Genomic DNA, 27,508 nt, shown 5'->3' on the forward strand with positions numbered 1-27,508 from the left:
CCAGCAGACGACGCTATGGAGCACTCTGAGGCAGCTTCGTCGCTTGAATCATTTTGATTTTTAAATAACCCCTCTACCTGCGAAGCCATTGTCATAGTTGTCCTGCACAAATATACAGCAATTCCCCGTTGAAAGGTTGAAAAATTCATTGGAGCATGAACAACTTAAACTTAACTTCTAGTCCGAACAGTGGTTCAACCACTGAACTATACCAACTGAATGACACACGAACCTTTTCCTCGAATCACCGGATATTCCCGTGCTGCGCCACGGGATTTGTAGTTTTTCCAGAGAAATTGCATAAATTCGTTGATAGTATCATATCGATCACACAAGCATAATTCCGACACCTTTTACTTACCGCAAAAAGAAATCTCCATTTAAACGACATTTTTAATCTCATTGTGGCAATGCAGAGAAAAAATTCTGGGTTTTGCATCATTATAACCTCAATGTGTTTCCAGCTCCGCCCTCTGAAGAACCCTGGCTTGTTAAGACTATTATTTAGAATAAGCAACTCTGAACACTTTACAAGTATCAAATTTATTCTCAAAAGAAAAAAAAAAAAAAAAAGCAATGGTGGCGATATGAAATCAAACAACGTAACAATGTCATTATTCTTGAAATGTCCACTCTTCATTTAGCACCTTAATAGTTTGGTTATACAAGATTTATATAGTCACTCATACAGGAAAATAAAAATAAAAAGTGTGAATAATGTGTCAGTAACATACAAATATGTACGGCGAGCGGGAATTTGGATCACAGTTCATTCAAAAAGTACCGTTTCTGCTTTACTCCTCACCTGCATGTACCTTTATGCCTCTACAGCCCCACCCTGAAAGGAAAACATGGCCAAAAACAAAAATTTACGACTTCCCCACCCTCCCCCTTCCCCAAACCCCCCAGGTAGAGAGTGATGTTTTTTGGACTTATTATTGTTCACATTCTTATTCTTATATTGCCATTCTGTAGTGTTACATTTACATTGTAGTAGTAAATATATACAAAGAATTCATCAAACTACACTGAAAAAGGAGTCAAATCTTGTGTACACAGGGTGAGAACAGCTAAAAAATGCAGATTAAGGAATATGCTCCTGTGCAGCCAACAAATCTGGCAAAAAAGATCCAGATAATTACACACAAGACTGTATTCTTCTCAAGTACACAGTGTACCTGGCACTACGGAGTGTTAGACTGTGGTCCGCAAGCTTCTTGCTTGGAGCTTAGATATTAGACGGTCACTTCTAAATATGCAAAGGGGGGAAAAACAATCTGTTAAGAGTTTTACACAGTTGAAAAATAGCCCGGTCCGTAAGTATTTGGACAATTATAATTTTTAAGGTTTGGCCTCTGTGTGACATCTTCACAGTGGAGTTGAGTTGAAATGAAACAATTATCTGTTTGAAATAGAAACATTTTTTCTTTAATTCAAAGGGTATAACAACAAATATATACATCATGGTGCTGTAAGGTAAATCCGTCTGGAGTGAGGGAAGCCATCAAGATGCACACAACTCCGTAGGAGCCACAGGCCTCCGTGCTGCAAACAGATAAACTGCGCAACATGCAACTTTTACATGTTACAAAAAGAAGTCTAATTTCTCCAGTCACAGACATAGAAGCCCGTAAAGTCCTTCAAAGTTGTAATGGTGTGTCTTGGTGGCTTCCCTCACGAGTTTTGTTCTTGCATGGTCTCTCCAGACAAGCTTCTCATACAGTACCAAGTGTCCTGGTGAGATGAGACAATAAGCCTAATACTTAGTCCAATTATTTATGACCCCTCAAAAAAAAAAAAAAAAAATAGAGGGACTATGCATAAAAACAGACATAATTCCGAACTGATAAATGTGACTGTTTTTGTTAAACACTTCAATTAAAGCTAAAATTCTAAACTACAAGCACATCTTGACTGGTTCATTTCAAAGACACTGTGGTGGTGTACAGAGGCAGAATTATTTATGTATTTATTTTTTAAGTGTTTTATTACTTATGGACCAAACTGTGATCTCCTGAACAGAGAGACTGACAACTCTGTCTTTTAAGAAAACTGAAGGTACAAATTCAACAAATTCACAGTTCAGACTGGGGTGATATTGAGATCAGAAAGCCAAAACTGTCCTAATTTTTGGATTTGAAAAGAGTGATGTTTTGGTGGAAAATTTAAATACTACACAGCGCTGCCACATGGCAATACTTTTTGATATCATCCAATTTGTGTGTCAAAGTTAAACCCTGTTCTCACCAAATTTATTACAAGTGCCGTTAATCCAATAGGCTCTTGTAAGTTCAAACAGCTGCCACCAGATCCTGGTCAGAACGCACGGGGACCGAGCACAATCTTCACATGTATGGTCACTCAACACAAAAAAAAACCACAACAGCACTACATAACATCCACAAAAAACTCGCTAGGATTGCCCATAGCCAGATGGAAGGACTGGCGGGATGCAGTCAGCTCTGGGGGGACAGAGCCCAGGTCACGAGTGGGCGGGGCACCAGGAGGTCCCCCTGGTGTGGAGGAGGGGGGCAGGGATAAGGCTGGGTGCATAGGGGCCGTGGGTAGCTGCTGTGTGTGCGGCAAAGCGTGAGCGGTTGCCATAGCGGGGTGCGGGTGCTGCGGTACCATCATTACCATCATGGGGTTGTAAGGCAGCGGGATACCCGGAGGGTAGGGTGACATGTGAGGCAGCTGCGGCAAGCGGTGGTGATGTGAGCGCTGGGAGGAGGCGTGGCTGTGCTCGCTCGGGGCAGCGGAGCCGTGGCTGCGCCTCAGGCTACTGCGAGTGGAGTATTCTGATTCACTGCCGCTGCCGGAGCGCGAGTCAGCACCGCCACCTTCTCCACCCCCGCCGGAGGGCGATTTTTCCCCTCCGCCCACAGTGCTGCCGGCACCTTTACTGCTGCGGCGCCGCTCACCCTCGCTCCGCGTTGACCCGCTGCTTCGGCTCCCTGAAGGCAGACATGCGCAAATGTAAGAACAGATCTCGAAATCTACCACGATGAAACATGAGGTCTGCGCTCACCTTCACTGTGCTGGCTGCCGGTGCTGCCGGGGGCGTAGGTGTAGCTGGTGAGCTCGTGGTATGGAGGCGGCTGGTTGGAATAGGGGTGTGTGGGGTAGGGCTGATAGGGAAAGGTATGCATCATGGGCCACGGAGAGGCACCTGGGAGGGGCAGGGGGGCCAAAGTGTCCTGGTCCGAGGCTCCGCTAGAACCATCGTTGTCATTCAGGGAGAGGTTGGCCATGTCTGGAAGGGTGAGAGAGGGATAAACAACAGGTGGTAATAAAGACCGTGTTCATCAATATGCACTCGTAGTTACAAAAATCCATGAACATATATATTACGGGACTGATTACGCCAAAATAAGTCTGTGTGGATGAGATAGTGGACATAACGTAGGGTGACTTACAGTTCTCACAGTCACTCAAGTCCCCAAAAACATAGTAGCACTGTTCAGAGAAGGTGATCTTGTTGACAGTGTGTCGAATGAAGCCGGCCTTCAGCAGGTTGCTGGCGTACTTCCTGGCTTCGCGGCGGTCCTGGAAACCCTCGATGTGGTGAAACAGCCACTCCACAACATCAGAGCCTGGACAAAGATTCAAGTACTGTTGAACTTTGTGGTTCAACCCATAAGAGCACGCAGCGTCTTCAGATAAATCAGAATACAGCTGCTAAAGTTCCGACTGATCACATCACACTGGTTTGTAGCCTCGCTCCACTGGCTTCCTGTCAACTTAAGAGCAGATTTGAAGGATCTGGTGCACACATATGAGGCTCTAAATGTTGCGTACCCACTTTCAGTGCATCCGGAAAGTATTCACAGCACGTGTGTGTATTTGATGCTGGCTGTCAATTTGTTCTAATGGATGGTTGAAGTTTGTTTTAACTGCTGTGTTGTTTTCTTCAGTTTCATTGTGGTGAGCAGTTTGAAATCTCTTGCCTGAAAGTGATCATTATGATGATCACTTTCAGGCAAGTGATCATGACAGCTGAAGCTACCGTGTGAACCGTAACTGGTGAAGCTACCGACAGCTGCTAAAAGTGCCAACGCCATTAGCACAGGTAACTGGTGAAGCTACCGACAGCAGCTAAAAGTGCTAACACCATTAGCACAGGTAACTGGTGAAGCTACCGACAGCTGCTAAAAGTGCCAACGCCATTAGCATAGGTAACGGGTGAAGCTACCGACAGCTGCTAAAAGTGCTAACGCCATTAGCACAGGTAAGTGGTGAAGCTACCGACAGCAGCTAAAAGTGCCAACGCCATTAGCATAGGTAACTGGTGAAGCTACCGACAGCTGCTAAAAGTGCCAACGCCATTTGCACAGGTAACGGGTGAAGCTACTGACACCACATCACGCTCGTCAACTCTTATCTTAAGTAGCAAACCATGTGGGCTCCGCAGGCTTTACAATCACAGTTTAGTTTAAAAACAAAGTCGCATATTTAAACTCTGAAGTGAAAGTGACTGAAGAATAAAACATTTTTAAGCACTCACAGCCCCCTATGTTATGAAAAAAAATGATCATTTTAATCATTTTGGCCAGATTGGTCCAGTCTCCACTTACAATTCTACTGGAGTCGCCCATCGGCCAAAAAGTAACCTCTGACTTAAGGGATGATATTTCCTAATAAATGCTCCAGAGATTACGCAGCATTTAGTCATTCTTTGTGCTACTGTTTGATGACGATTGTTTCATCAGAAGGTATTTTCTTACCACTTTGAAAATACCATAGAAATAAAACTAAATCCTATTACAACCATTATGTTTGCATCTGAAATTCAGCCCTGCCTGGTTCTTGTACGCTTGCGTGACATTACAGAAAAGCAAACAGTCGTCCGTCGTTGTCAAGAAGTAAACATGTCACTTGGTAGCTTCAGGTTAAACAGGCAAATGAGGGCTTAGCAGACAATTAAGTGACTGCAACTGTTAACACAGCAACAGAAACAAGCACATCTTACCTTCTGGTAAGCAGCATAACTAAGGGATGGTTCAGGGTCACCTGATCCAGCCCTAACTATAAGCTTTAGCAAAAGGAAAGTTTTAAGCCTAATCTTAAAAGTAGAGAGGGTGTCTGTCTCCCTGATCTGAATTGGGAGCTGGTTCCAGAGGAGAGGAGCCTGAAAGCTGAAGGCTCTGCCTCCCATTCTACTCTTACAAACCCTAGGAACTACAAGTAAGTGTGCAGTCTGAGAGCGAAGCGCTCTATTGGGGTGATATGGTACTATGAGGTCCCTAAGATAAGATGGGACCTGATTATTCAAAACCTTACAAGTAAGAAGAAGAATTTTAAATTCTATTCTAGAATTAACAGGAAGCCAATGAAGAGAGGCCAATATGGGTGAGATATGCTCGCTCCTTCTAGTCCCTGTCAGTACTCTAGCTGCAGCATTTTGAATTAACTGAAGGCTTTTCAGGGAACTTTTAGGACAACCTGATAATAATGAATTACAATAGTCCAGCCTAGAGGAAATAAATGCATGAATTAGTTTTTCAGCATCACTCTGAGACAAGACCTTTCTAATTTTAGAGATATTGCGCAAATGCAAAAAAGCAGTCCTACATATTTGTTTAATATGCGCATTGAATGACATATCCTGATCAAAAATGACTCCAAGATTTCTCACAGTAGGGTAATGCCATCCAGAGTAAGGATCTGGTTAGACACCATGTTTCTAAGATTTGTGGGGCCAAGTACAATAACTTCAGTTTTATCTGAGTTTAAAAGCAGGAAATTAGAGGTCATCCATGTCGTTATGTCTGTAAGACAATCCTGCAGTTTAGCTAATTGGTGTGTGTCCTCTGGCTTCATGGATAGATAAAGCTGGGTATCATCTGCGTAACAATGAAAATTTAAGCAATGCTGTCTAATAATACTGCCTAAGGGAAGCATGTATAAAGTGAATAAAATTGGTCCTAGCACAGAACCTTGTGGAACTCCATAAAACAAAACATTCCTTTTTGCTAAAGCTTATAGTTGGGGCTGGATCAGGTGACCCTGAACCATCCCTTAGTTATGCTGCTATAGACTTAGACTGCTGGGGGGTTCCCATGATGCACTGAGTGTTTCTTTCTCTTTTTGCTCTGTATGCACCAGTCTGCATTTAATCATTAGTGATTGATCTCTACTCCCCTCCACAGCATGTCTTTTTCCTGGTTCTCTCCCTCAGCCCCAACCAGTCCCAGCAGAAGACTGCCCCTCCCTGAGCCTGGCTCTGCTGGAGGTTTCTTCCTGTTAAAAGGGAGTTTTTCCTTCCCACTGTCGCCAAGTGCTTTCTCACAGGGGGTCGTTTTGACCATTGGGGTTTTTCCGTAATTATTGTATGGCTTTGCCTTACAATATAAAGTGCCTTGGGGCAACTGTTTGTTGTGATTTGGCGCTATATAAATAAAATTGATTTGATTTGATTCTGGGCTCAGAGGTAACGAGAAAAAGCTTTGTGGACAATGTCAAGTATTGAATATTTAAACATCTTGAATTCTGCACACAAAACTTTTAAAAAATTAAAAGTTCCTTGAAGAACAATAAAAATGGCATCTTTACGCCTCGAGATTCAAGATCAGCAGTCACCAATTTTCCCAACATTCTCAGTCTAAACAGAAAAACAATTGAGTACCTTGGTATTTTTCCTTTTTTTCCTTTCTTTCCACAAGTCACGCGGTTTTCATTCTAGGAACGTAATGCCTGCTCGGTAAAATCCTGACCGTCACAGAGAAGGTCATGAACCTAGTTGTCACTTCTTCCCTCTTACCCAGGAATGCGTTGGGGATGGTGATCTTCAGCCACATACGATCCCTGACTTCCAAGCCTGATTCTGGCGAGGCCATGGCCTTGGCAACTGACGCCATGTCAGAGTGCAGCGATAGGTTAAAGTCATCAAAACCTGGAGGTGGGGGCGGGGAAGGAAGTGCACGTTAGAGAAGCTGCAGAGGAACAGCTGTAGACATGCAAAGATAAAAGAAAAAACAATGTAGATGAAAGATCTGGCTCAAAACCCAAGAATGCAAAGAATGAAACACTGAAAAGGAAACTGAAGGGAGGAAAACTCCACACATCGTTTATTGCTGCACGCAACGACAATGGCAGAAAGATGCAAAATTTTTACTGAACAAATGTCATTCGGTGAGATTAACAGCAGGGAGGAACTTCACATTAATAAGACTCTGAATAATCAGAGAGCACAGCCAGTGTGAGAGTGAAGGAGATGCTCACGTTCAGTCTCTGTGACGGAGGAGGAGGAGGTGATGGTGCTGAGAGAGGAGCTGCCTGGGTACGGCGGGTAAGCCCCCGTCATTGCCACAGAGTGGCTGACCCACGCTGCAGGATCAATGGGTCGGATCGGCTCATCTACAAAGAACACAGTCACAGATCGTTACGGACCCGCAACGTTAGAGCTTCACGACGAACAAACGCGGTTCGCCAGCAGCTGTGCGGTTCTTACTGCGAGGCAGAGTGAAGTAGCCCTGAGGCGACGGGTCCCAGCACTTAGCCACAGTGAGGATGATGGGCCTGTCACACACCACAAGATTAAAAAAAAAAAAAAAAAAAAAACGCACACGTGAGCCACTTCTTGTCAACCAACTGATAACGTCCAAAATGACGACCCCAACAGCTCACCCTGGTTTGTGCACGATCTCCCTCAGTACCCGCACTGCATCATCGTTACTCATGTTCTCAAAGTTAATGTCGTTCACCTACATCAGTGTCGAAACATGGTTTTAGTGTAATCTAACAACAAGTTAAATAAAAATGGAATAATCAATTCATACAGCGGGAAAATCTTCCAGAACAGATTGTAAAATGTTTAAAACCATCAATTGTAGTAGTATTTCTACAGCCATTTAAGATTTTTCACCCCCCTACCTGCAGCAGCATGTCTCCTGGTTCTATGCGTCCGTCTGCGGCCACAGCTCCTCCCTTCATGATGGAGCCGATGTAAATACCTCCATCGCCCCGTTCATTACTCTGGCCCACAATACTGATGCCCAGGAAGTTGTACTTCTCTGTGATGTTGGGGAGGGAATGAATAAATAAAGTACTGACATTGCGATACACATTTTTGACAAAAAAAAACAACTTGATTTGCAAGTCTGCCAGAGTGTGAACCAACACTAACAAAATTCTCAATTTAAAACATGCAATTAGCGCATTATAGGCAGACTGATATGAAGACGAGGATGAATCAGGGAGTGACAGACCCATGTTGAGTGTAACGGTGATGATGTTCAAAGACATGGTGGAGTCTGTCACACTGCTGAAGGAGGAAGCCTGGAGTGAAGAAAAAAAAAAAAAAAACAACATTACTGCATAGAAGTTACTTAAATGCATAATAAAGATTAAAGCTTTTAACATATACTGCTGTTAATTCAAAAAGAAGCATTTGACAAACACATAGTCGTCAAGTGATACTGTGAAAGATTTCCGCTTTACAATTGGTATGTTTGGGGTACTGACCCTCATTTTCAAAAGGAACCTTCATCTCACCACCAAGAAATGGTTTCAATCAGATAAGATGTTTTTTTTTTTGTTATTGTGCTGAAACAAAAAACTTCACAGATGGACGGACAGATAGGACAAAAACAATGCCTACGACTTCGTTATCACTAGTACATACCCTCTCAAGACGAGGGGGGCGTTGTTTCCTGCGTCTGCGGTGCCGTTTAAGAAGCCTCGAGGCCGTGCTCTGCTCTGTTGCACTGCTGAACCTACAAGTTCAAGGGTCAACAAAGGGTGAAAGGTCAACAAACATTTAACTGAGCTGTTTCTCCACCCAGCTTTCTTTTATATTGTTTGGCAACAAAGCTGAGATCAATTAATGATTATAATTGGGGATTATTCAAAAACATTAAACAGGGCTTTTGAAATACACATTGGAAATGTAAATAATAGGATTAGGCCCCATAAAAAACAGTATATCATCCCTGCCCGCATGCTGAAATCGGCCTGCATTAATGTTTTTTGTTTTGTTTTTTGGGGTGAATTTCATTGACGGTGGTACAGCAGAATGGTATGACTGCTAGGTGGTGAATATGCTTTGGTTGAAGATGGCCGAAGTTCACAGAGCAGGGTCGCGGCATTTTTTTTTTTTTTTTTCATAGGAAGCTTCGGGCATTATGTGCATTTCTCAGTCAATCAGAAAGTCAGAGCTCATTAAAGCATAAAAAGGGGTGGCACGTGCGTGGCGCTACGTGTGACAATTAGACGCTCGAACATGCCTCTCTATGAAATCCAAACCATTTAATAAACACCTGACTTCAGGTGTTTATTAAATCATATTTTTGGGGACTGTCTGCCAGACATGGGGCCAAATACAAAAGTATTTGTATTTGAAAATACTTAAATACATTTTTCGGAGTATATGTATTGGTATTTGGAATTTGAAAATCTAAACTATTTGTATTTGTATTTAAATACAATGCAAAGTATTTGACCCCATGTCTGCTGTCTGCACGGTGGTTCTCCCAATGGTTTACTTTGTTTTGGACGTTAAACATTAGAAGCCACATATTTTTTTCCAGTAATCATACATTAAGTGGAGGTAACGGGGTGAAGCTACCGACAGCTGCTAAAAGTGCTCACGCCATTAGCACAGGTAACGGGTGAAGCTACCGACAGCTGCTAAGAGTGCTCACGCCATTAGCATAGGTAACGGGTGAAGCTACCGACAGCTGCTAAAAGTGCTCACGCCATTAGCATAGGTAACGGGTGAAGCTACCGACAGCTGCTAAAAGTGCTCACGCCATTAGCATAGGTAACGGGTGAAGCTACCGACAGCTGCTAAAAGTGCTCACGCCATTAGCATAGGTAACGGTGAAGCTACCAACAGCTGCTAAAAGTGCTCACGCCATTAGCATAGGTAACGGGTGAAGCTACCGACAGCTGCTAAAAGTGCTGACGCCATTAGCATAGGTAACGGGTGAAGCTACCGACAGCTGCTAAAAGTGCTGACCCCATTAGCATAGGTAACTGGTGAAGCCACCGGCAGCTGCTAAAAGTGCTGACCCCATTAGCATAGGTAACTGGTGAAGCCACCGGCAGCTGCTAAAAGTGCTGACGCCATTAGCATAGGTAACTGGTGAAGCTACCGACAGCTGCTAAAAGTGCTGACCTCATTAGTATAGGTAACTGGTGAAGCTACCGACAGCTGCTAAAAGTGCTGACCCCATTAGCATAGGTAACTGGTGAAGCCACCGACAGCTGCTAAAAGTGCTCACGCCATTAGCATAGGTAACTGGTGAAGCTACCGACAGCTGCTAAAAGTACTAACCCCATTAGCATAGGTAACTGGTGAAGCTACCGGCAGCTGCTAAAAGTGCTAATTCCATTAACATACAACATTAAATCCTACGAAAACAGAGGCATCTAGTGCAAACGTCCTAACGGATCAGTAACGCCTCTCGCGTTTCAAACAAAACAGTAAATCCACCCTGCCTCATCACTTTTTCTGGTGTCAAGGATGATAGGGATGGGGTTTTTTTTTTTTTTTTTTTTTTTTTTTTATAAATGGGGCCTTATCTAAATATTAAATTAGTATAATCAACAGTCAGCAATGGAACATTTTTTAAAGCCTGAGATTTTGCAGTGCACAGAAAACAGTAAACTGTACACTATTTTAATGTCACGATTTAACTTAAAAAATTTTGTTGAGCACACAAATTTCTACAGGAGAGCTGCAAGATTTCCACCATTAGTAAAGGTAACTGGTGAAGCAACCGACATGTTTGGTGACCTTTTCACCCTTTGTTTCTAACATCTGACCTGCTCATTGTGTCGTCATCGTCAGAGTCACAGAAGCTGGTGGTTTCCAATTCGCTGCTCATCACCGTGCTGGAACTCTCATATCCCGCCAGGTGGCGCTCCAGGCGACTCTGTCCGTTCATACGTGGCCCTAAAAGATACAGAGAGGAGATCCACAACATTTTCATGTTTGTTCAAGTCAGTGCTCAGCATGACAAACGCCGCTCACGTCCCATCCGTCTTTGATCATATCGTCGTATATTCTTGCAAGTTCACAGCGTAGCAAATCCTTTCATCAGCGGTTCCTCACCGTGATGGTCCATGCTCTCTCTGTGTCGAGGTCTCTCTCTCCTGAAGGAAACTACAGATTCTGTTTCAGTCTGGTCATCCAACGTCTCCACACTGCCTGTAGCATTGGGACTGTAAAAAAAAAAAAAAAAAAAAAAACCACAGGCGCACTTACACTTTGATCATCACATGATTTCAAACAATCATATCTTCCCAGTACTTTATACAAATTTTACTGGATTCACAGCACTCTTAAAATTAATTTTAAAAGATAAACAACATTTAAGAGGAACGCTAAAAACAAACCAGCTTGTCTTCATAATCAATAGAACTTACTCTAACAGATAAAATACAAAACGGCAGCCGATAGCATCTACATGGCTTTGTATAGTACGCGATGTTACACAACTCTCTACATAGCAATGTATTTAAATATGAATCAATAAAAAAAAATCCACACTTAAACAATGGACAAGCTAAACTGGGGTGGGCTGAAGGTAGAGCAGATCTACTTTCTTCTAACAGGCTGTAAGTAACACCAGAACTCCAGAGAATGTATGTGAATGTAAATAAGTCAGCTAAATGATGGACAGCACTGGATACACGACACCTGCTGGAGGTTCACTACATCAGAAGTATTAGCGCGGCCAGTTGAGGGAATAACAGTGGGCGGCCCCCGGCTGAGATCAGGTTTACAAACGCAGTACTTTCTTGCTATTCTTGCTGTAATATGACACAGAGAGCTTATGGGATATACTGAAAAATCGTAGTGTATATGGGCTGTGAGAGAAGCATAGAACGGTTTTCTTTTTTGGGGTTTTTTGTGGGAGGGATAAAATATAGCTGCATTTTTCCCCTTTCCAACACATAGTAACCACTTCAGCATCACTCACTGGAAGGAGGGCGGTCTGGAGTCCCCGATGCCCCCCGTCCTTTCAACAGGTGGAGGTGGCAGAGGTGGTGGAGGGGGTGAGGGCTGGACAGACGTTTCCACGGGGGGAACCACGGCCACCGGTGGCTCTGCTACTGGAGTGTCTGAAGACACCAACTAACAAACAGTAAAACAAGAGGAAAAACGGACAACATGGGGGGGGGAGTTAAATGAGAACAGGAAAGAAATGGGCACAAGTGATTTAGATGTACAAATCAGAAAAGGCCAGAAAAAAAATGAAAGGAATAGGTGTGGAGTAAAGAGGAAAAACAGGTTAAGATGTCAATTATTTTGACAAACAAAAACTGCACTCTGTTCAGACGGATGTCTCAGGGGCAAACTGAAACTTTATCCTACACTTCAGCCGCCTCGCTTCCTTATAGGACAAAAACACAAGGCAACGCAAATCAAGAATCAGGCTAAAAACTAAGCAGCATACAACAGACAGACTGACAAGAAAGTTCTAATTATACACAAGGCTACATTGGGAGAACGTAGTCTGAACCAAGGTTCATGTTTGTATTATATATACAGGCTACATCTCTCCATACTTGACACCGACTGGCTTGTGGACATACATATGGGTGTGATATCATCTTGTTGTGAATTTGGTGCGTATTGTTCTAGTTTTTGAAAGAAGAAAAAATTAATGAACGGATTCTGTAGATCATTTGGGTAAATGATGACTCTTTGCTTTTGTCTGCTGTGAGCCTCCAGACATATTAGGTTGAGTCCAGTCAACGAGCTCAGAGGATCATGTGCAGGATCATAAAGTTCAGAATAAAACCTGCATTAAAATGATTAACAGCAGCACAGAGAGTCACCCGGTTATGATCAGTCAAATTCATTAACTTATATTTATTATTACTTTTGAGCCATTTAACCTCGGAACATTCGAAAGTAGATCTCATGTATTCAGTTGGCCGGAAATCACTGCGTGAGGACATGACAACAGCTAATCGGGGTGTGACGCAAACAAACCTGATTCAACACACAAAATTTCACAGAGCCACGTTTAAATGACAAGCCTGTGTAATTTGTCAAAAAGTCTGAACCATAAAAAAAGGATTTTCACAGTGCAAGCACACCAGACCACAGTTTAGCTTGATCTGGATCACCACCTCTTTTGGTCAAACCAAATTTTGGTGATTTGGTCCAGACTAGTGTCGCAGACTGAACGGTCCACCCCTAAAAATCAGTCCGCCTTCTGCATCTGCATCATTTTGGAGCTCTGCCGCTCATCTAAGCCAGAGTCTCTTCACCCAAAGTGAACAAATGGATTAATGGGATTATTAACCATCAGGTGACAAAGTAAAAGCTCTTAAATTATTCTAAAGTCAGTCAGTTTTAAGAAGAAACTTGGCAAAATCCCGTGACGCTTTGAAATGGCCGATGCGTAGCAAACGCATCAGCTAGCAGCTCGTTTAGCCACGGCGCTCTGATCGCTTCCGCCGCCTTTTATGATGAATTAATGCAGAATTTATGTGGAAATGATTGTTGTAGAAAATCTTCAGATATCTGCTGCTGAGATAGATGATGACTGGAGTGCAGTTTTAAGCAGAAACAAGGTTTTAATCCGTGAACCGCGGCTAATGACACATGCACAGATGCAAAAAGCGGACCGATTTTTAGGGGAGACCAGTTTTCACACCTATTATTTTGAGTTGGACCATATTTAAACATCCAAAGGTCTGGATCAAGCAAGGTATATGTGAAAGCACTAGTAATCGACTTTGGTTACTGAGTCACTCTGTACTTTTTCCTCCTTCCCACAAATGCTTGTGAGCCTATGAAACACTCGTCTTGTGGGATCCCTCCATCTGTCTTGGCATGCAGATCACATATCAGTCCCTCTGGCTCTCCGTCTTTGTTCCTGCTCTCTTAATGCTTTCCCCTCATTCTTATGTACTTAACAGATGCTTCGGCTTCAAACCTGCTTATCTGGGCCAGGTCCCCGTGTTTTGTCTTTATTCAAATGTAACCAGCAGGGTGGGGTGAAACCAAGACTTCAACACATGGAAAGTATGAAAAACGGACCTGGAAAAATCACTGTTCTGTAACCGGTGATAAACATATTAAACTGCTTGGAGCACGCAGGTTTGTTCACCGATAAAGATTATTCAGCTTTCCAGACTGCGTGCTTTCCAGGAAATGTCTCCCTCTATCCAGACAGCGTTAGGTGAGAATACACACACAAAGTGTAATCAATCCATGGAAAACTGTCTCAGCATTTGACTAGTAGCATTCCCACAAGAGAACAGCCATGTGGTATGAAATATGTGACCAAGTGATGATGAGCAATTATATCCAGCGCTGACCGGCTGCGTGTTAATCCACCATCAATGCAAACCAAGTAAAATTAGAGAACATGAAACACATGACAGTATGTAAACCATTTTGTAAATGAAGTGACAATATATTTCTTAAACTCACCAGCAGTACTTGAGAGCAATATCCATTTCTATATTACACCAACACAGAGGTTTGCATCCAAAAACTACGGGTAATCTCTTGCAATAACTCACAGAATCAGACTTCACTCCTACCCACATTACTAGTGATCATCATGCATTTATTAGCCGAGCAACAAAGCATTTTTATATATATATATATATATATATATATATATATATATATATATATATATATATATATATATACACACACACACACACATGAACTATTAAGTGCAAACAGCGGCTGATGAGACTGTGTATTCCTTTGGTTATTGCTGCTCACTGGATACAATCATAAATGTTATCAAGTTATTACTAGTTAGTACTTATTAAGTATAAGTTTCTTACCCATGACACCACTCTGCCGTTAAAACATGGCAACTTGGCGCTATCATCGGAAATCTCTTCCTTCACAACCCTGGAAAGAAAAAAAAAAAAAAAAAAAAACAGAATTAGCCCTGGCAGGTATAAGATTTTCTTCTTTCACAACATTAGAGCTTAGTGCCTGGATGAGATGGCAGAATATAGTCTGAAAAATACCAAGGCCTACTAATACAAGAAAAAAAAACCCTGTAACGTTTCTTATGAAAAAGTGCCTTTTTTTTGTTGATTTGTCTGTGGATACTGCCACTGTAACACGACTCACATACAGCTGTCTGACGAAACAACATTAACATCTATTTTTGTTGGCTGTTGTCCCAGCATTTTTACTTATTTGTTTGTTTTTTATGTACAATAGTAATTTTATAACCAGAGGCCATCAAATATGGCCATCAGGCATTGCAAAGACTTTGCGTTCATCCATCCGCCTGTCTGTGCTCAGCATAAGGCCAGTCATATTACTGCCAGAGTCTTCAAATACACAGGGAACATTACTGGGAAACAGACCATGGACAAGTTCAAAGACGCAAAACCTCTTCGTTTATGCATTTAAATAACATATTTTTCATATATTATGTAAAATCTATCGAGAAATAAACACTTCTAAAACTGAAAATGCTGTTTTTGTAACCCGATAACACCTCTGGAGTGATTTACAAGACATTTCACGGACATCAGCGTGTGCGCTACCTTCCACTAACTCAAAGCTAACTTCCACTCTTGTCACATGCACTTTATCCTGGAGACACCATTAAAACATAAATATTGTTTATGATTGATTGAGGGACTTTATTGAACATGTACAAATTGTACATAAGACAACAGGATCTTAATAATTAATGTAAATATATATATATATATATATATATATATATATATATATATATATATATATATATATACACACATATACATACATACATACTTTGCACTGGGATACCAATTAAACAACTACAAATTATAAACAAGACAATGCTCATATGGCCGACAGCATTTTAGCATTGTGTTACATTTATTTTTATGCATCTGATAATACAAGTACACCCTTTCACAGAGAAATGAATACTTATAAAATTAATTGGAAAATTATTAATGTTCACAGACTGCTCAAAAGTGGAACGTTTGTCCTAAATTCCACATACAAGCATGTTTTGCGCATTAGCTCATGCTCGACTTCCAAACACCACTTTGTCACAAAAAAACATATCACAAAATTAAAACTAAATTGTTTAATATCCTGAATTACAAAATTACATTTTTGATATTTCCTGCAGGAAGAAGAACTTTTTTTGTTTTGGGTAATTATAAATAAATCTGACTGAAATCCTTTGTAAACAATACTAAATGCTGTGGTAAAAATCTCCTTCCCAAAGCTATAAATCACCAGGACGGATTTCAGCATCAACAGCAAACATTCTTAATTTGCCTCCTCCTTAAAGTGGCACCCAAAATAGAATTTCTTTAGTCACAGTGTTGAGCTAAAGCACACATTCTTAGTGCCTTAATGCGTGCTTCAAAATTACACAACCTCTTCAACTAAATATGCATGCAAATCAAATCCAGTTAAATCAGTAAAACAAACAAAAACCCACACACATCCAGGGCACAGTGTATGTAGTGGCAAACTCTTCAGAGGCAAAACATCCGCCTGGTTCTTCTTCACTCCTCCATGTTTGTAAAAAAAAAAAAAAAGGCAAACAACTTCAGCTGTGTGGTTCTACCCCCCCCACCACCACCACCAACACGTCCTATTATTACAGTCATGAGACGCAGGCGGAAGGACACTTTAACTCCATAAGTGTTTCACTGCGCGTCATTTGTGAGCGCGCCGCCTCTTATGTGCAGGAGACTTGGTCAGGCTTCACTGCTCTTTTTGTAAGCAGATGTTGAGAGATGGATTCATGGGACCCACAAATCCAGCTCCAGATTGTTTTGGGGACTCGGTGCAGGACACCTTAGTGTTTGACTGCTTAATGTCAGACTGAAACATTTCCAAGACTCACTTGAGTAACAAGTCATAAAAAAAAAAAAAAAAAAAATCTAAACTTTTCAGCCATGAGCCGTTCACGGAACAGCGACACATAAAGTTAACTGTTGCAAAAAGGCACTTGCACGTCCACTGTTGACTTTACTGCAAGACTGACCAAATACCAATATTCACATGCATTAAAAAAATATAAAAATAAAACTGAGCATCATTTGAGCTACCATTCAATCACACAGTATGATAAATTCAACATTTGCATCAAAATATAGCTAAATACACGGCCTCCAAAAGAAAAGATTTTTACTTCATGATGTAGAAGTGAGAGAGGGGATGCGTGCCCATTTTGACACCAAAAACCAGCACCGAGTTGGCCACCAATATTAGTGGTAAATATCAGCTGCTACACAGCCAGTACTGTTAGCTTGATCCTCGCTACAGGCACAAACAGTCATATTTCACCTTTTTTCTAATTATGGCAACATGTGAAGTGTCTATCTATATTGCAATAGCCAAGTGGCTTCTGTGTGCATGTGTGTGTATGGTTTCGATCACGGACAAACTGGGGAGAGCTGACATTTGCCGTTTGGTATGTTCATGTATTTTGGGTCAAGGATACATGCAAAAATGGAAAGTTGACAGGACAAATATTTTTTGAGAAATTAGTGATTTTAGCTAACCAGTAAACAATGGACGTTGTGCTGCAATGCACCATGGGAGTTTAGGTTTTTGGGATTTTAAATTTTGTTATGGTGGCTCATGTTAGTTTTACAGTGTTAGTGTTACTGATTTATTGTGTTCTTGTAGTTCAGTTGGTTTAGTCAGTTTAGTTAAGTGTCATGTTGCTGTTACCATGAGTGAAATGTGGATTGCATTTGATGTCTTCCGCCATCGTCTCTGTTTGTGCCTAAAAAGAGAAGCACCAGCTTGCAAAAGAATGCAGAAAAGACAAGAACCTCTCTGTGCATGCGCGTGTACACTTTTGACCACGGACAAACTAAGGAGAGCTGGCATTTGCTGTTTGGTATGCTTATGTATTTTGAGTCAAGGATGAAAGCTTCCAAAACAGATTGTTGATAGGACTTATATTTTTGGAGAAACTAAAGATAATAGCTAACATTGCTAATTACATTCAGGACTAAGACACCATTCCAGCAGGGGGCCATAAATCACCTTTATATTAAAATTGTGACTTTGTGCATGTATGATTTTATTTAGTAAGTTCAATGTAAGGACATTAAAAATATATGGATGGCACAAGAAAGTGAAAATGCTTATGTCCATTGTGATCCATTTAAAAATCAAATAATAATAATAATAAGAAGAAGAAGAACAACAACAACAACTGTTGAGGTCTAAGGTCCTAAAAACATTCTGGACTCACACGCCATTCCAACTCATTATAGAAACTTTCAACAATTTATTACCACCCTTGAAAAATGTCAGCTACCTATTTTATAAACATTACCCAATCTAGAACCCCTGGATCCCCACAGGCAATGCATTTATGCACAATTTAACAATTTTGCACCGCCACCAAAATAAATAAGCTGACACACCCTGGACATGCTGGAGGGATTAAATTTCCCAAATGGCTTGGGAACGCCTTGGGAACCCCCAGGAAGAGTTAAGAGGACTTGGCTGAGGATAGGGAAGTGTGTGATGAACTGCTTGGTTTTGCACCCACCGCTATCCAGATAAGCGGCAGAAAATAAATGAATGAGCGGGTGGAGCTGACATGATTTTTTCACTTTGAATCAAAGCTGACATCAGTTTATCCATTTTCTCAGTGATTAAATGAACAACTGAAAAGTTAACAGTTAAATTATACTACCACTTGACTTTTCCTACGCAGGGTACTGTGAAAGACACATACAGCATTCTTCTCTAAAGAGCATGTGTTCATTCAGCAGCACTCCAAACAAACAAGAGACCACACTCAAGAGTTCTCTTTCACCAATACATCAACTCTAGGCTGGCATCTCAGATATAGCTTCTGGCAAATTGCAGCTGAACTTTCAGGTCATCTTTTTAAGAAAACTCATCCTCTGTACCACTTCATCATGAAGCTGTATAACTGGGGATAGAAAATGCAAAATATGGACCATGCATAATTTTTTAAATCACAGCCACACAAGCCTGTAACTTCTTCTGGGACATCTGGGTGTCTTGGTGTCTTTCCTCACTCTTCTCCTTCTTGCACAGTCACTCAGTTTTTGAGAACTGTCTACTCCACACAGATTTATCATAGAGTGCCATATTGTTCAACTAAATAAAGTCTAAGACATATTCAGTGACTTGGAAATGTTCATGTATCCATCCCCTGATGTGTCTGAAGAAAACTGGCAATAAAACTGATTATTTACAGATATTATACCAAAGTGGCCAATTACTTATGCAACCCATCATTTTGCCTCTCATATTTTTAATTAATTTCTATAAATTTGTAGAGATTTACTTTGAATTTGAATTTAAGGTAGATAATTTTAGTAATTTTTATATTAATTAGCCTGATTTATTTTTTGTATTTGAAATGGCATACAGACTGTGACTTAGCGGTTAGCACTGATGCTTCACAGAAAGAAGGTCGTGGGATCATTTCCCCCCTTTCAATGTGGAGTTTGCATGTTCTCCCCGTGTCTGTATGAGTCGTGTCTGTATGAGTTTCTTCTGGACACTCTGGATTCCTCCCACAATCAAAAACATGCTTATTTAGGGTTTGCTCCTTTCTCTGTCCCTGACCAAGGCAGCGTCTCTACATCTGGAGTTGGTCAACGGGTCAACTCTGGCTCCTGGACTCTGGCTGCCCACTACTCCTAGCAGTTGGATTGTTTGTAACTGTACTTAGGACGGGTTAATAAATGCAGAGGACAACTTTTGTTGTATATGTGTAGTACATGTACAATGACAATAAAGGCTACAAAAAAAAAAAAAAATCTGTTAAATATCAAGCGGCCCAATACTTTTGGATGGCACTGTACAAGTAACCCTGCAAAATACCACATTTTCACCCCCACTTCTTCATACTCAAAGCATCTTTTCTAATCATTCATTAATTTTACTAACGCAGCTCTCTAATCCAAGAACAGAAAATCCAAAACTCTCTATGCCAGCTCCAAACTCTTGCTCCAGTTTCTTCTCCCTGCAGATTTGGCCCCAGGTTCCCTCACATCGGTCCTGCACTCTCCCCCCATACCACACACACAGCTCTCGTCGACAGCTGGCCTCGTACCAGGACGAAAGAAAACACATTACTACACACCCATCTCCTGGGTCGAATTGGGAGGGGGGAAACATCCCTTGTTTGATTGGACAGCTGACTCAGACTCATGTTTGAAATTTCTCATGTGAACTCAGTTGGAGGTATTCAAATCAGAATCGGAAAGTGGGACGCCAGGTTGTGCACTTTGTGTGTAAACCTTGATTTATTTTTCCCAGTCGTATACTCACAACACTTTTCCCATGATGTAGGTTACTGTATTAAGACTGCTTCCTTAAAAGCACACAGGGTCTAAATGTAATCATGCACGCCTGGTTAAGGAAGAACCATTCCCTGCATTGATGGTGAGGTTATTCATAATAAAAACAAGATACCGTAAGAAATTGTAAAGACCACAACACTTGCTGATGACACGGAGCATCAAGAAGGTCTTCTTCTCTACAAGAGTCAAGACAGAAGTCAGACTACCAGAGCAAGAATTTTAGCTGAAGAAGCTTCTGCGATTTGAAGCGAAACGTCCTCGCGTCAAGCAACCCAGTCCAGTCGAAGATTCAAGCTTCTCTACTATGGAAACCACCAGCCTACACAGAAACATCAAGAAGGTCGTGGGATGGCTCCTTTTCTGAAAAGTATCAGGTGCAAAACACTCATTTTCCCTGCCATTATGGAACATATACATAACTTTACGTACATTCTCTGTAGGACTGCATTTATTTTAAATGTGACAAATCATTACCCAAGAAAAGGTTTGATTCTGACCCACCTCCCAGGTAAATCCTCACCTTTGGTTAGAAGGTTTGAAACCTTTGAAAAACACATTTCTTCCCAACAGGGGTTGTGTTATGTGTAGTATGTACAATGACAATAAAGGCTATAAAAAAAATCTGTTAAATATCAAGTGGCCCAATACTTTTGGATGGTACTGTACAAATAACCTGGTTTAGATCCCCTTGGAGATTAGTTGGACCTCTTATGTGTTTATTTAAAGATGCTAGAATATCAAATCACAATAAGGAAAAAATCCTAAAAATAAATAAAGACATCCTGATCCAGTTGGTCTCAGATGAGGAATGCACCGTGGTGACACAGTAATTTATGTTTAATTTGTTCTAGTACCACCAGAGATCCAAGCCAAAATATTAAGAATTGATCAAATTGTGTGATCAAAATCCAATTACTCTTTAAAAATTTGGTCCAGTGTATTAAGCATACCCTTCGAGGTCAGCATTCAAGGGTGAAAACACAACTCTGCATTATATTAACACCTGAAGATTTCTAAAGGAGAGTGCTGATGTACTTTAAAAACGGGCACCGCAGCTCAAAGGTAAAGCAACTATGATGCTCTTTGCTAGTACATTTGTAAAAGGTAAACTCACTGCCAATTTTCTTGTTTAGTTTTTGTGCAGGACTCTTAAAAGAGCCGCCCTCGTTATTTCACATAGTCCAAGTTAGCTTACTTCCAAACAAAATTAAAAATATTATACTCCAGAAAATACAATAATTAAAATCAATGTTACCAAGTCATGTTGCAGCATCGCCCTTATGGTCTGACAAAATACCTATTACTGATACGAACTGCAGAAAAGCAAAGAGCTTCCAATCAATGAAAGAACTTCATCCCATAATTTTAACAGCATAAACTCAAATTTGAGTCGCGCCAAGAGCATTTTCACACAGAATTAGAACCACAAAATGTGTCTACACATTTGGACATTGTTGCTATGACTAACAAAACAATCAAGACCTATCAAGACTGAATGAAACACCATATCATCCATGTTATCTTGGAGTTTTCAGAAGAGATAATGCAGCTTCTTTGGCACCAGCTTAAACGATGCCATCTGAGAGGCACATAATCAAGCCTCAGTACTCATCCAAAGACTACAATGTATTTAACAGAAGCCCTACGGGTCTCACTGGGTGACTAAACCACAAACACACATTCCACTGGAGGCACATACACAGCAGACAAACACACACAAAAAGATTAATTGATATACAGGAGCAGACAGCTCTTTCTGGAGGAGTGAATTAGGAGAAAAAAGGAGGAAACGAGGGACTGAAAGGATGGTCGGCAGTCCAAAAGTGTTAAAGAGGGGAGACAAAACCCTGGCTTCAGTCCCACCAGAAAGAAAAGACGAGGATTTCACAAGATGATGGATTGAAGAAGGGAGGGATGACGATTAGGTTAAAGAAAAGCAGCACAGACTAAGAATGTCTCCTACTGTGACAATGTTGAAGGGAAAAATGTTCAAGCTTACATACCTTAGGGAATGCTGAAATATTCTAAAGTTCTAGAAACATTTAATCCAAGAATTTATGAAGCGAAATGTGTAACCAGACATCACCAAAAAAGTTGGGGTTTTATGCTTTAAAAAAAGATATAAAGTCTCATTTAAATCATTTTTCTGAATAATTTTGTTAAAGGGTCTACAAGTTTGATTTTGTGACTGTTCCTGAATGTTCATGCTATTTCCAGTGAATATGCACAGTGCAGATCTGCAGGGGGATCAGTTTACCTGCAGGCTTCAGATCCGGCACCAACACTCACAGGAAAAACTCAGCTCAGTTTAAGGCAGGATTTCCATCCAATGACCATATGTAGCCCCAAACCAATCATATTGCATGGATGTACCCTACTTTGATTAGAGGACTACATGTATGCATTGGATGGAACTCAGGCCCAAAACTGAACCGAGTTCATCCAATGAGTCATTTTTGTTTTTAAGCAAACATAGGTTATGCTGTGAGGAATCGGTCTCGCCTCTAGTCTATGAGATCTCCACAAGAGTCGGACACAACAGACCTGGTGACACATGCGACCATCAGAACATGCTGTAGATGTGGTGATGTAGTTGTTGCGTTACAAAACTTCAATGGTTTGAGTTTTTAGCCCCTCTAGACCAATGGACTGATGAAATGATATCATGACAAAGTGTCTGTCCACAGTTCATAGGAAGTGCTTCTTGTCCTATAGTTCTTGATGGATTTTGATTATGAAGGTTGTGATGAGATCTGTCTCACGGACGCTTTGGTTGTTAGAGTCTTGCTTTGTCAATGCCAAAAAACAAAACAAAAACATGATTCCTCCAAGACTGCCTGCTTGTGTAACAACTCCGCTGCCATGACGTAGGAGCTTTTAGCCAATTAGCACCCAGTGTTCAGATTTCAGATTCAAAAGACTCTGATTCTGCCTGATTGAGGTGATATTTTTTAGGTTTTGTTATTAAAACACAAAATCCTACATGGACTAACACCTCCTTATCTCGCAGATCTAACTGAACTTTATGTTTTGGCTCAAATTCTGCTTTCTTGGGATGCAGGATTTTTCTGTGTTCCAAAGATCAAGAAGATGTCAGCAGGCCACAGAGGTTGTTCTTATTGTGCACCTTTTCTGTGGCATAATATGCCTGCTTGGTTAAAACAGTCTGGTTTGGTGAAGTTACTTAAATCTAGATTAAAGACTCATCTGTTCTCTTTATCTTATAATTAATAGGCTTATTCTTATTGAATCACAGTCTTTCCCTCAAACTTTAATTGTTGGTGGAGAAAGATACAAATACAAATTCTTGGGAATGTTAGTGAAATATAGAATGATGCTGCTGAGGAACATGCTCACACTTTGTTTGTTTGCTGTTGTAATATGGTGTTACTGTGAACTGTTCATTCTGGCTGATTGATTTCTGCTTTGTTCTCTGTCTGAAGTCAATCTCATGATAAACAGGTGGACCACTGGTCCAGAGAAGGTGGTCCGTCTGATCCTCCAAGATCCTTCCAGGAGTAGGACATGCAAGATGGACACTGGAGGTGTGCTGAGGACTTCTGGAAGCATCTTATAGTGATGAATTCTGAAGACCATTCTTTCTATGACCGACCTGGCTTTGATCTCTGACACCCCATTAAAAGCCTATTTTCTGAGAATCTGCTCTTCACCTTTTGGATGTCTTTAAAGCCATCGGTCATTGCGATCACTGGACTCTATTTATCTGTGGTTGCTGAGCTGCAACATTTCTGACTTTTGCATGACTGACAATTCTTTGCTGCACTTTCTTTTATTTATTATTTTGTTATTGTTAGTATGGCCAAAGAAAATGGTCACCCCTCTGAGTCTGGTCTGCTTGAGGTTTCATACTAAAATAAAAAAAAAAGCACATGAGGGTGTTTTTCCTTGACAATGTACTTGCTTAGGGGGGTTGTAAGGTCCGATCTTACTCGCATGAAAAGCCCTGGGGCAACTTATGTTGTGATCTGCCGCTGTGTAAATAAAATGAACTGAGCCCTGGAAGCAACAAGGAAACAACTTGAGAAAAACATGTAAACACCAAATGTGCCCACATATAGTGTGGTTAGGGTAGCAACAGGTGAGCCCGCATTTAACGCTTACAAAACATTCATGACACTCATGACCCTAGGCTGAGTGTCTTTGTCAGACCATTTGCATGGCACATAGTTAACGTGTGGAAGAGGTTAAGGTTACGGTCAACCTGTCTGCATTAGCAGCTGATATACTCTCATCCACAGCTCGATCAGCAGATGCACGTGTTGTGGAAAAAAAAAAATTGTGTAAGAATTCAAATTCAAGGCACATAGTATGTGTGCACTCAAAACTAGGAATTGGTTTATTTCATTAGGCCAAGTTTTGACGTGATATCATGTAAACACTGTGTAATGCACATGGCAACCGGAAGAATAACCTGTACATGGTAAAGTGTTGGCCAATATCCAATCCACTGCAAATGTCCAAATGGGGAAAATAACAGAGATATGACGACATCAGTAACTGGACCTCTATAAATAATCTCAAATTAATATTGAGTATTTAGTAGTTATCTTTGTGTAGTAAAGGACCAGGCCTTAACCTTACAAACAAGTTATTTGAAAATATTAGGAGTTGAAGTGATTAGATTTCACAAAATAAGGGGCGGGAGGGGGGTAATTTTGCTCATAAAGGATTATCATTTTGACATGGCTAAAGAAAAAATAAATCCAATTGCATTTTTAAAGGTACCTAAAACTTATTTACATTGTCTTGCTCATTCATGTTGATTGTCACTCCTCATCAAGGCAAACAAAAATATTAAACACAGGAAAAGACTGAATTGTTTTTGCCACAAATGAGCCTCATGTCTTCTTTTGCAAACCTGGATTTTTATTTATTTATTTGTTCGTTTGTTCGAGATAACCTCGGACAGCTCATAATAACTGACAATGATCAAACTGGAATCTTTGTTTGCATAATTTCTCTTAATGGATTTTACTTATTAAATCCGTCTTTTATATATAAATATATTTTTTCTCTCTCTTTTGCAGGCAAACCTAGTGAAAGGAAAAAATCACTGCAGCTCACCCGAAGTCCTGGTCCATAGACTTGAAGAAGAATTTGTAGTTTGGCTTGTTCAAGACCTGTTTAAAATCCAGTAAAGTGATATTTTCAGCAGCAATTGGTATCTTGACTAGATACGGCGTCTCCTCTTCGTCTATATGATAAATTATTTTGGTCTCTGCCATCTTTTGCTGTCGTTTTTTTTCCGCCCCTCTGCAGTGGAAGTCGGCGAGGTAGCAGCGAAGTTAGCTAGGTGGCTAACGAGACGGCAGAGGTGAAACGATGACTTTTTTTTTTCCTCTCTCTCTCCGAGCCGGACGACCCAAAACGCTCAAAAGCCGCTCCAAAGCTTGCTCCGACTTCAGCGACGGACAAACTCGCATTTCCCTGTTACCGAAGGGAGAAAGACTCCGACTCCGAGTGCGTTACATTAACACAACCCGAGCATTAGCAACTTTTAGCCCCCAACAAAAACATAGAGAGGTGGGGGTCCAAAAAACTTTTCACCACTTTTTACGAGCCAACGCGGCGTGTGACGTAATCACGCACCCCACTTTACGTACTGTCCCATCGATGCCCCTAAACACTAACATTACTTTATTTATTTTCAAATTAAAATACACCTCAATGGATTATTATAAGAATACCGAATTATAGAAAGGTTAAAAAATATAAAGTAAAATTAAAAAAATTATTAAACACATCTTTGCCAATATTTTAACTTCATGTAAATTTTGTTTTGACATTTTACATGGCTTTTTTTTTTAACAGTAACTAAGATTTGTTTTTTTGTTTTTTTTAAGTCTGCATAATGTAACTTCACGTATAAATCACTAATATAAATAACTGACGAATCTGCCTCGTCATTGTTGACACAACTGGTGTCTGTGGTTGTGCCTCATATAATTAACTCATGTCTGAGCAGTCAAAACAGTCCAGAGTTGGGACAGGTTTTAAGAAGGAATGAGTCTGCGGCAATTTCTGACATTGAAGGAACAACTTTATTTCAAAAAGCCTGAGTCTAGAAAATCTAACTCTACCTGTTACCCCTAAACCCAACCCGAATCATAACTCCTAACCCTAACCCATAAGACTACCTCCACACCTTAACCCAAAACTCGATCTGATTTTCCAACCCTAACCCCAAAACATAGTTACTATTTAATAATAAATACATACACAATACATTTTATTTGTAATGCACTTTACATTCATGGAATCTCAAAGTGCTACAGAGCAGAGACTAAAACAAACAATGTACAGGGTCAAAAACAATAAAATATATTCATAAAACATAACCAGACAGATAAAATCAAACATTTTAAAATTTTAAAAGGCCCTTTTAAATAAAATTGTCTTGAGGCCTTTTTTAAATGCCCCCACACTCTGTGGGGCCCTCAGGGTCTCTGGAAGGGCATTCCAGAGCTGTGGGGTGACTACCTGGAAGGCCCTGTCTCCCATGGTGGAGAGCTTGGATCTGGGCTGGTGCAAGCGGTAGGTGGACGTGGTGGAGCGGAGGGTTCTTGGGGCGGTGTGTGGCGTGAGGAGTTCACTAAGGTAGGCAGGGGCAGTTCCATGTATGCATTGGTGTGTAAGGAGACAGAGTTTGTACTGAATTCTTTGTTGAATGGGCAGCCAGTGAAGGGATCTGAGGACTGGAGTGATGTGGTCATATTTGCGCCTCCTCGTCAGGACCCGGGCAGCACAGTTCTGAATGTGCTGCAGCTTTTGTAGACTTTTGCCGGGGATCCCGACGAGGAGGGCGTTGCAGTAGTCCAATCTGGAGGAGACAAAGGCATGGACCAACTTCTCTGCGTCGGATTGGGAGAGGGAGGGGCGGCGTTTTGCGATATTTTTAAGGTGGAGGAAAGAGACCTTGCAGAGGTGACGGATGTGAGAGTCGAATGTGAGATGTGAATCAAATCTGACACCAAGGTTTGTAACGGATGAGGACAGGGAAATGTTATGGTCAAAGATCGAGATACTGTTTAGGTTTGAGAAGGACTGGGTTTGGTGAGGGGTACCAATAAGGATGGCTTCTGTTTTGCTACTGTTCAGTTGAAGAAAGTTGTAAGCCATCCATGCCCTTATCTCCTCCAGGCAACAGTGAAGTGCAGATGGCAGAACTGTGGTGGGAGTGGGGTCCATTTTTATATACAGCTGTGTGTCGTCTGCGTAA

The 27,508-nt window shown here is 41.0% G+C and overlaps 1 protein-coding gene across 1 annotated transcript; it reads right to left on the reverse strand.

Moving 5' to 3' along the window:
• Nucleotides 1-527: 527 nt before the first annotated feature.
• dvl2 (dishevelled segment polarity protein 2) lies at nucleotides 528-25,514 on the reverse strand. The gene is made up of 15 exons (XM_034164591.1): nucleotides 25,354-25,514; nucleotides 14,770-14,839; nucleotides 11,928-12,082; nucleotides 11,057-11,166; nucleotides 10,768-10,897; nucleotides 8,624-8,714; nucleotides 8,208-8,277; nucleotides 7,873-8,012; nucleotides 7,627-7,703; nucleotides 7,451-7,518; nucleotides 7,222-7,356; nucleotides 6,761-6,892; nucleotides 3,417-3,593; nucleotides 3,029-3,253; nucleotides 528-2,954 (listed from the first exon to the last, which is right to left on the reverse strand). The coding sequence occupies exons 1-15, from the start codon at nucleotides 25,512-25,514 to the stop codon at nucleotides 2,389-2,391; spliced, it is 2,307 nt and encodes a 768-aa protein (XP_034020482.1). The 3' UTR covers nucleotides 528-2,388.
• Between the last annotated feature and the right edge of the window lie 1,994 nt (nucleotides 25,515-27,508).

This window comes from Thalassophryne amazonica, chromosome 23 (assembly GCF_902500255.1).
Source record: "Thalassophryne amazonica chromosome 23, fThaAma1.1, whole genome shotgun sequence".
Taxonomy (NCBI): domain Eukaryota; kingdom Metazoa; phylum Chordata; class Actinopteri; order Batrachoidiformes; family Batrachoididae; genus Thalassophryne; species Thalassophryne amazonica.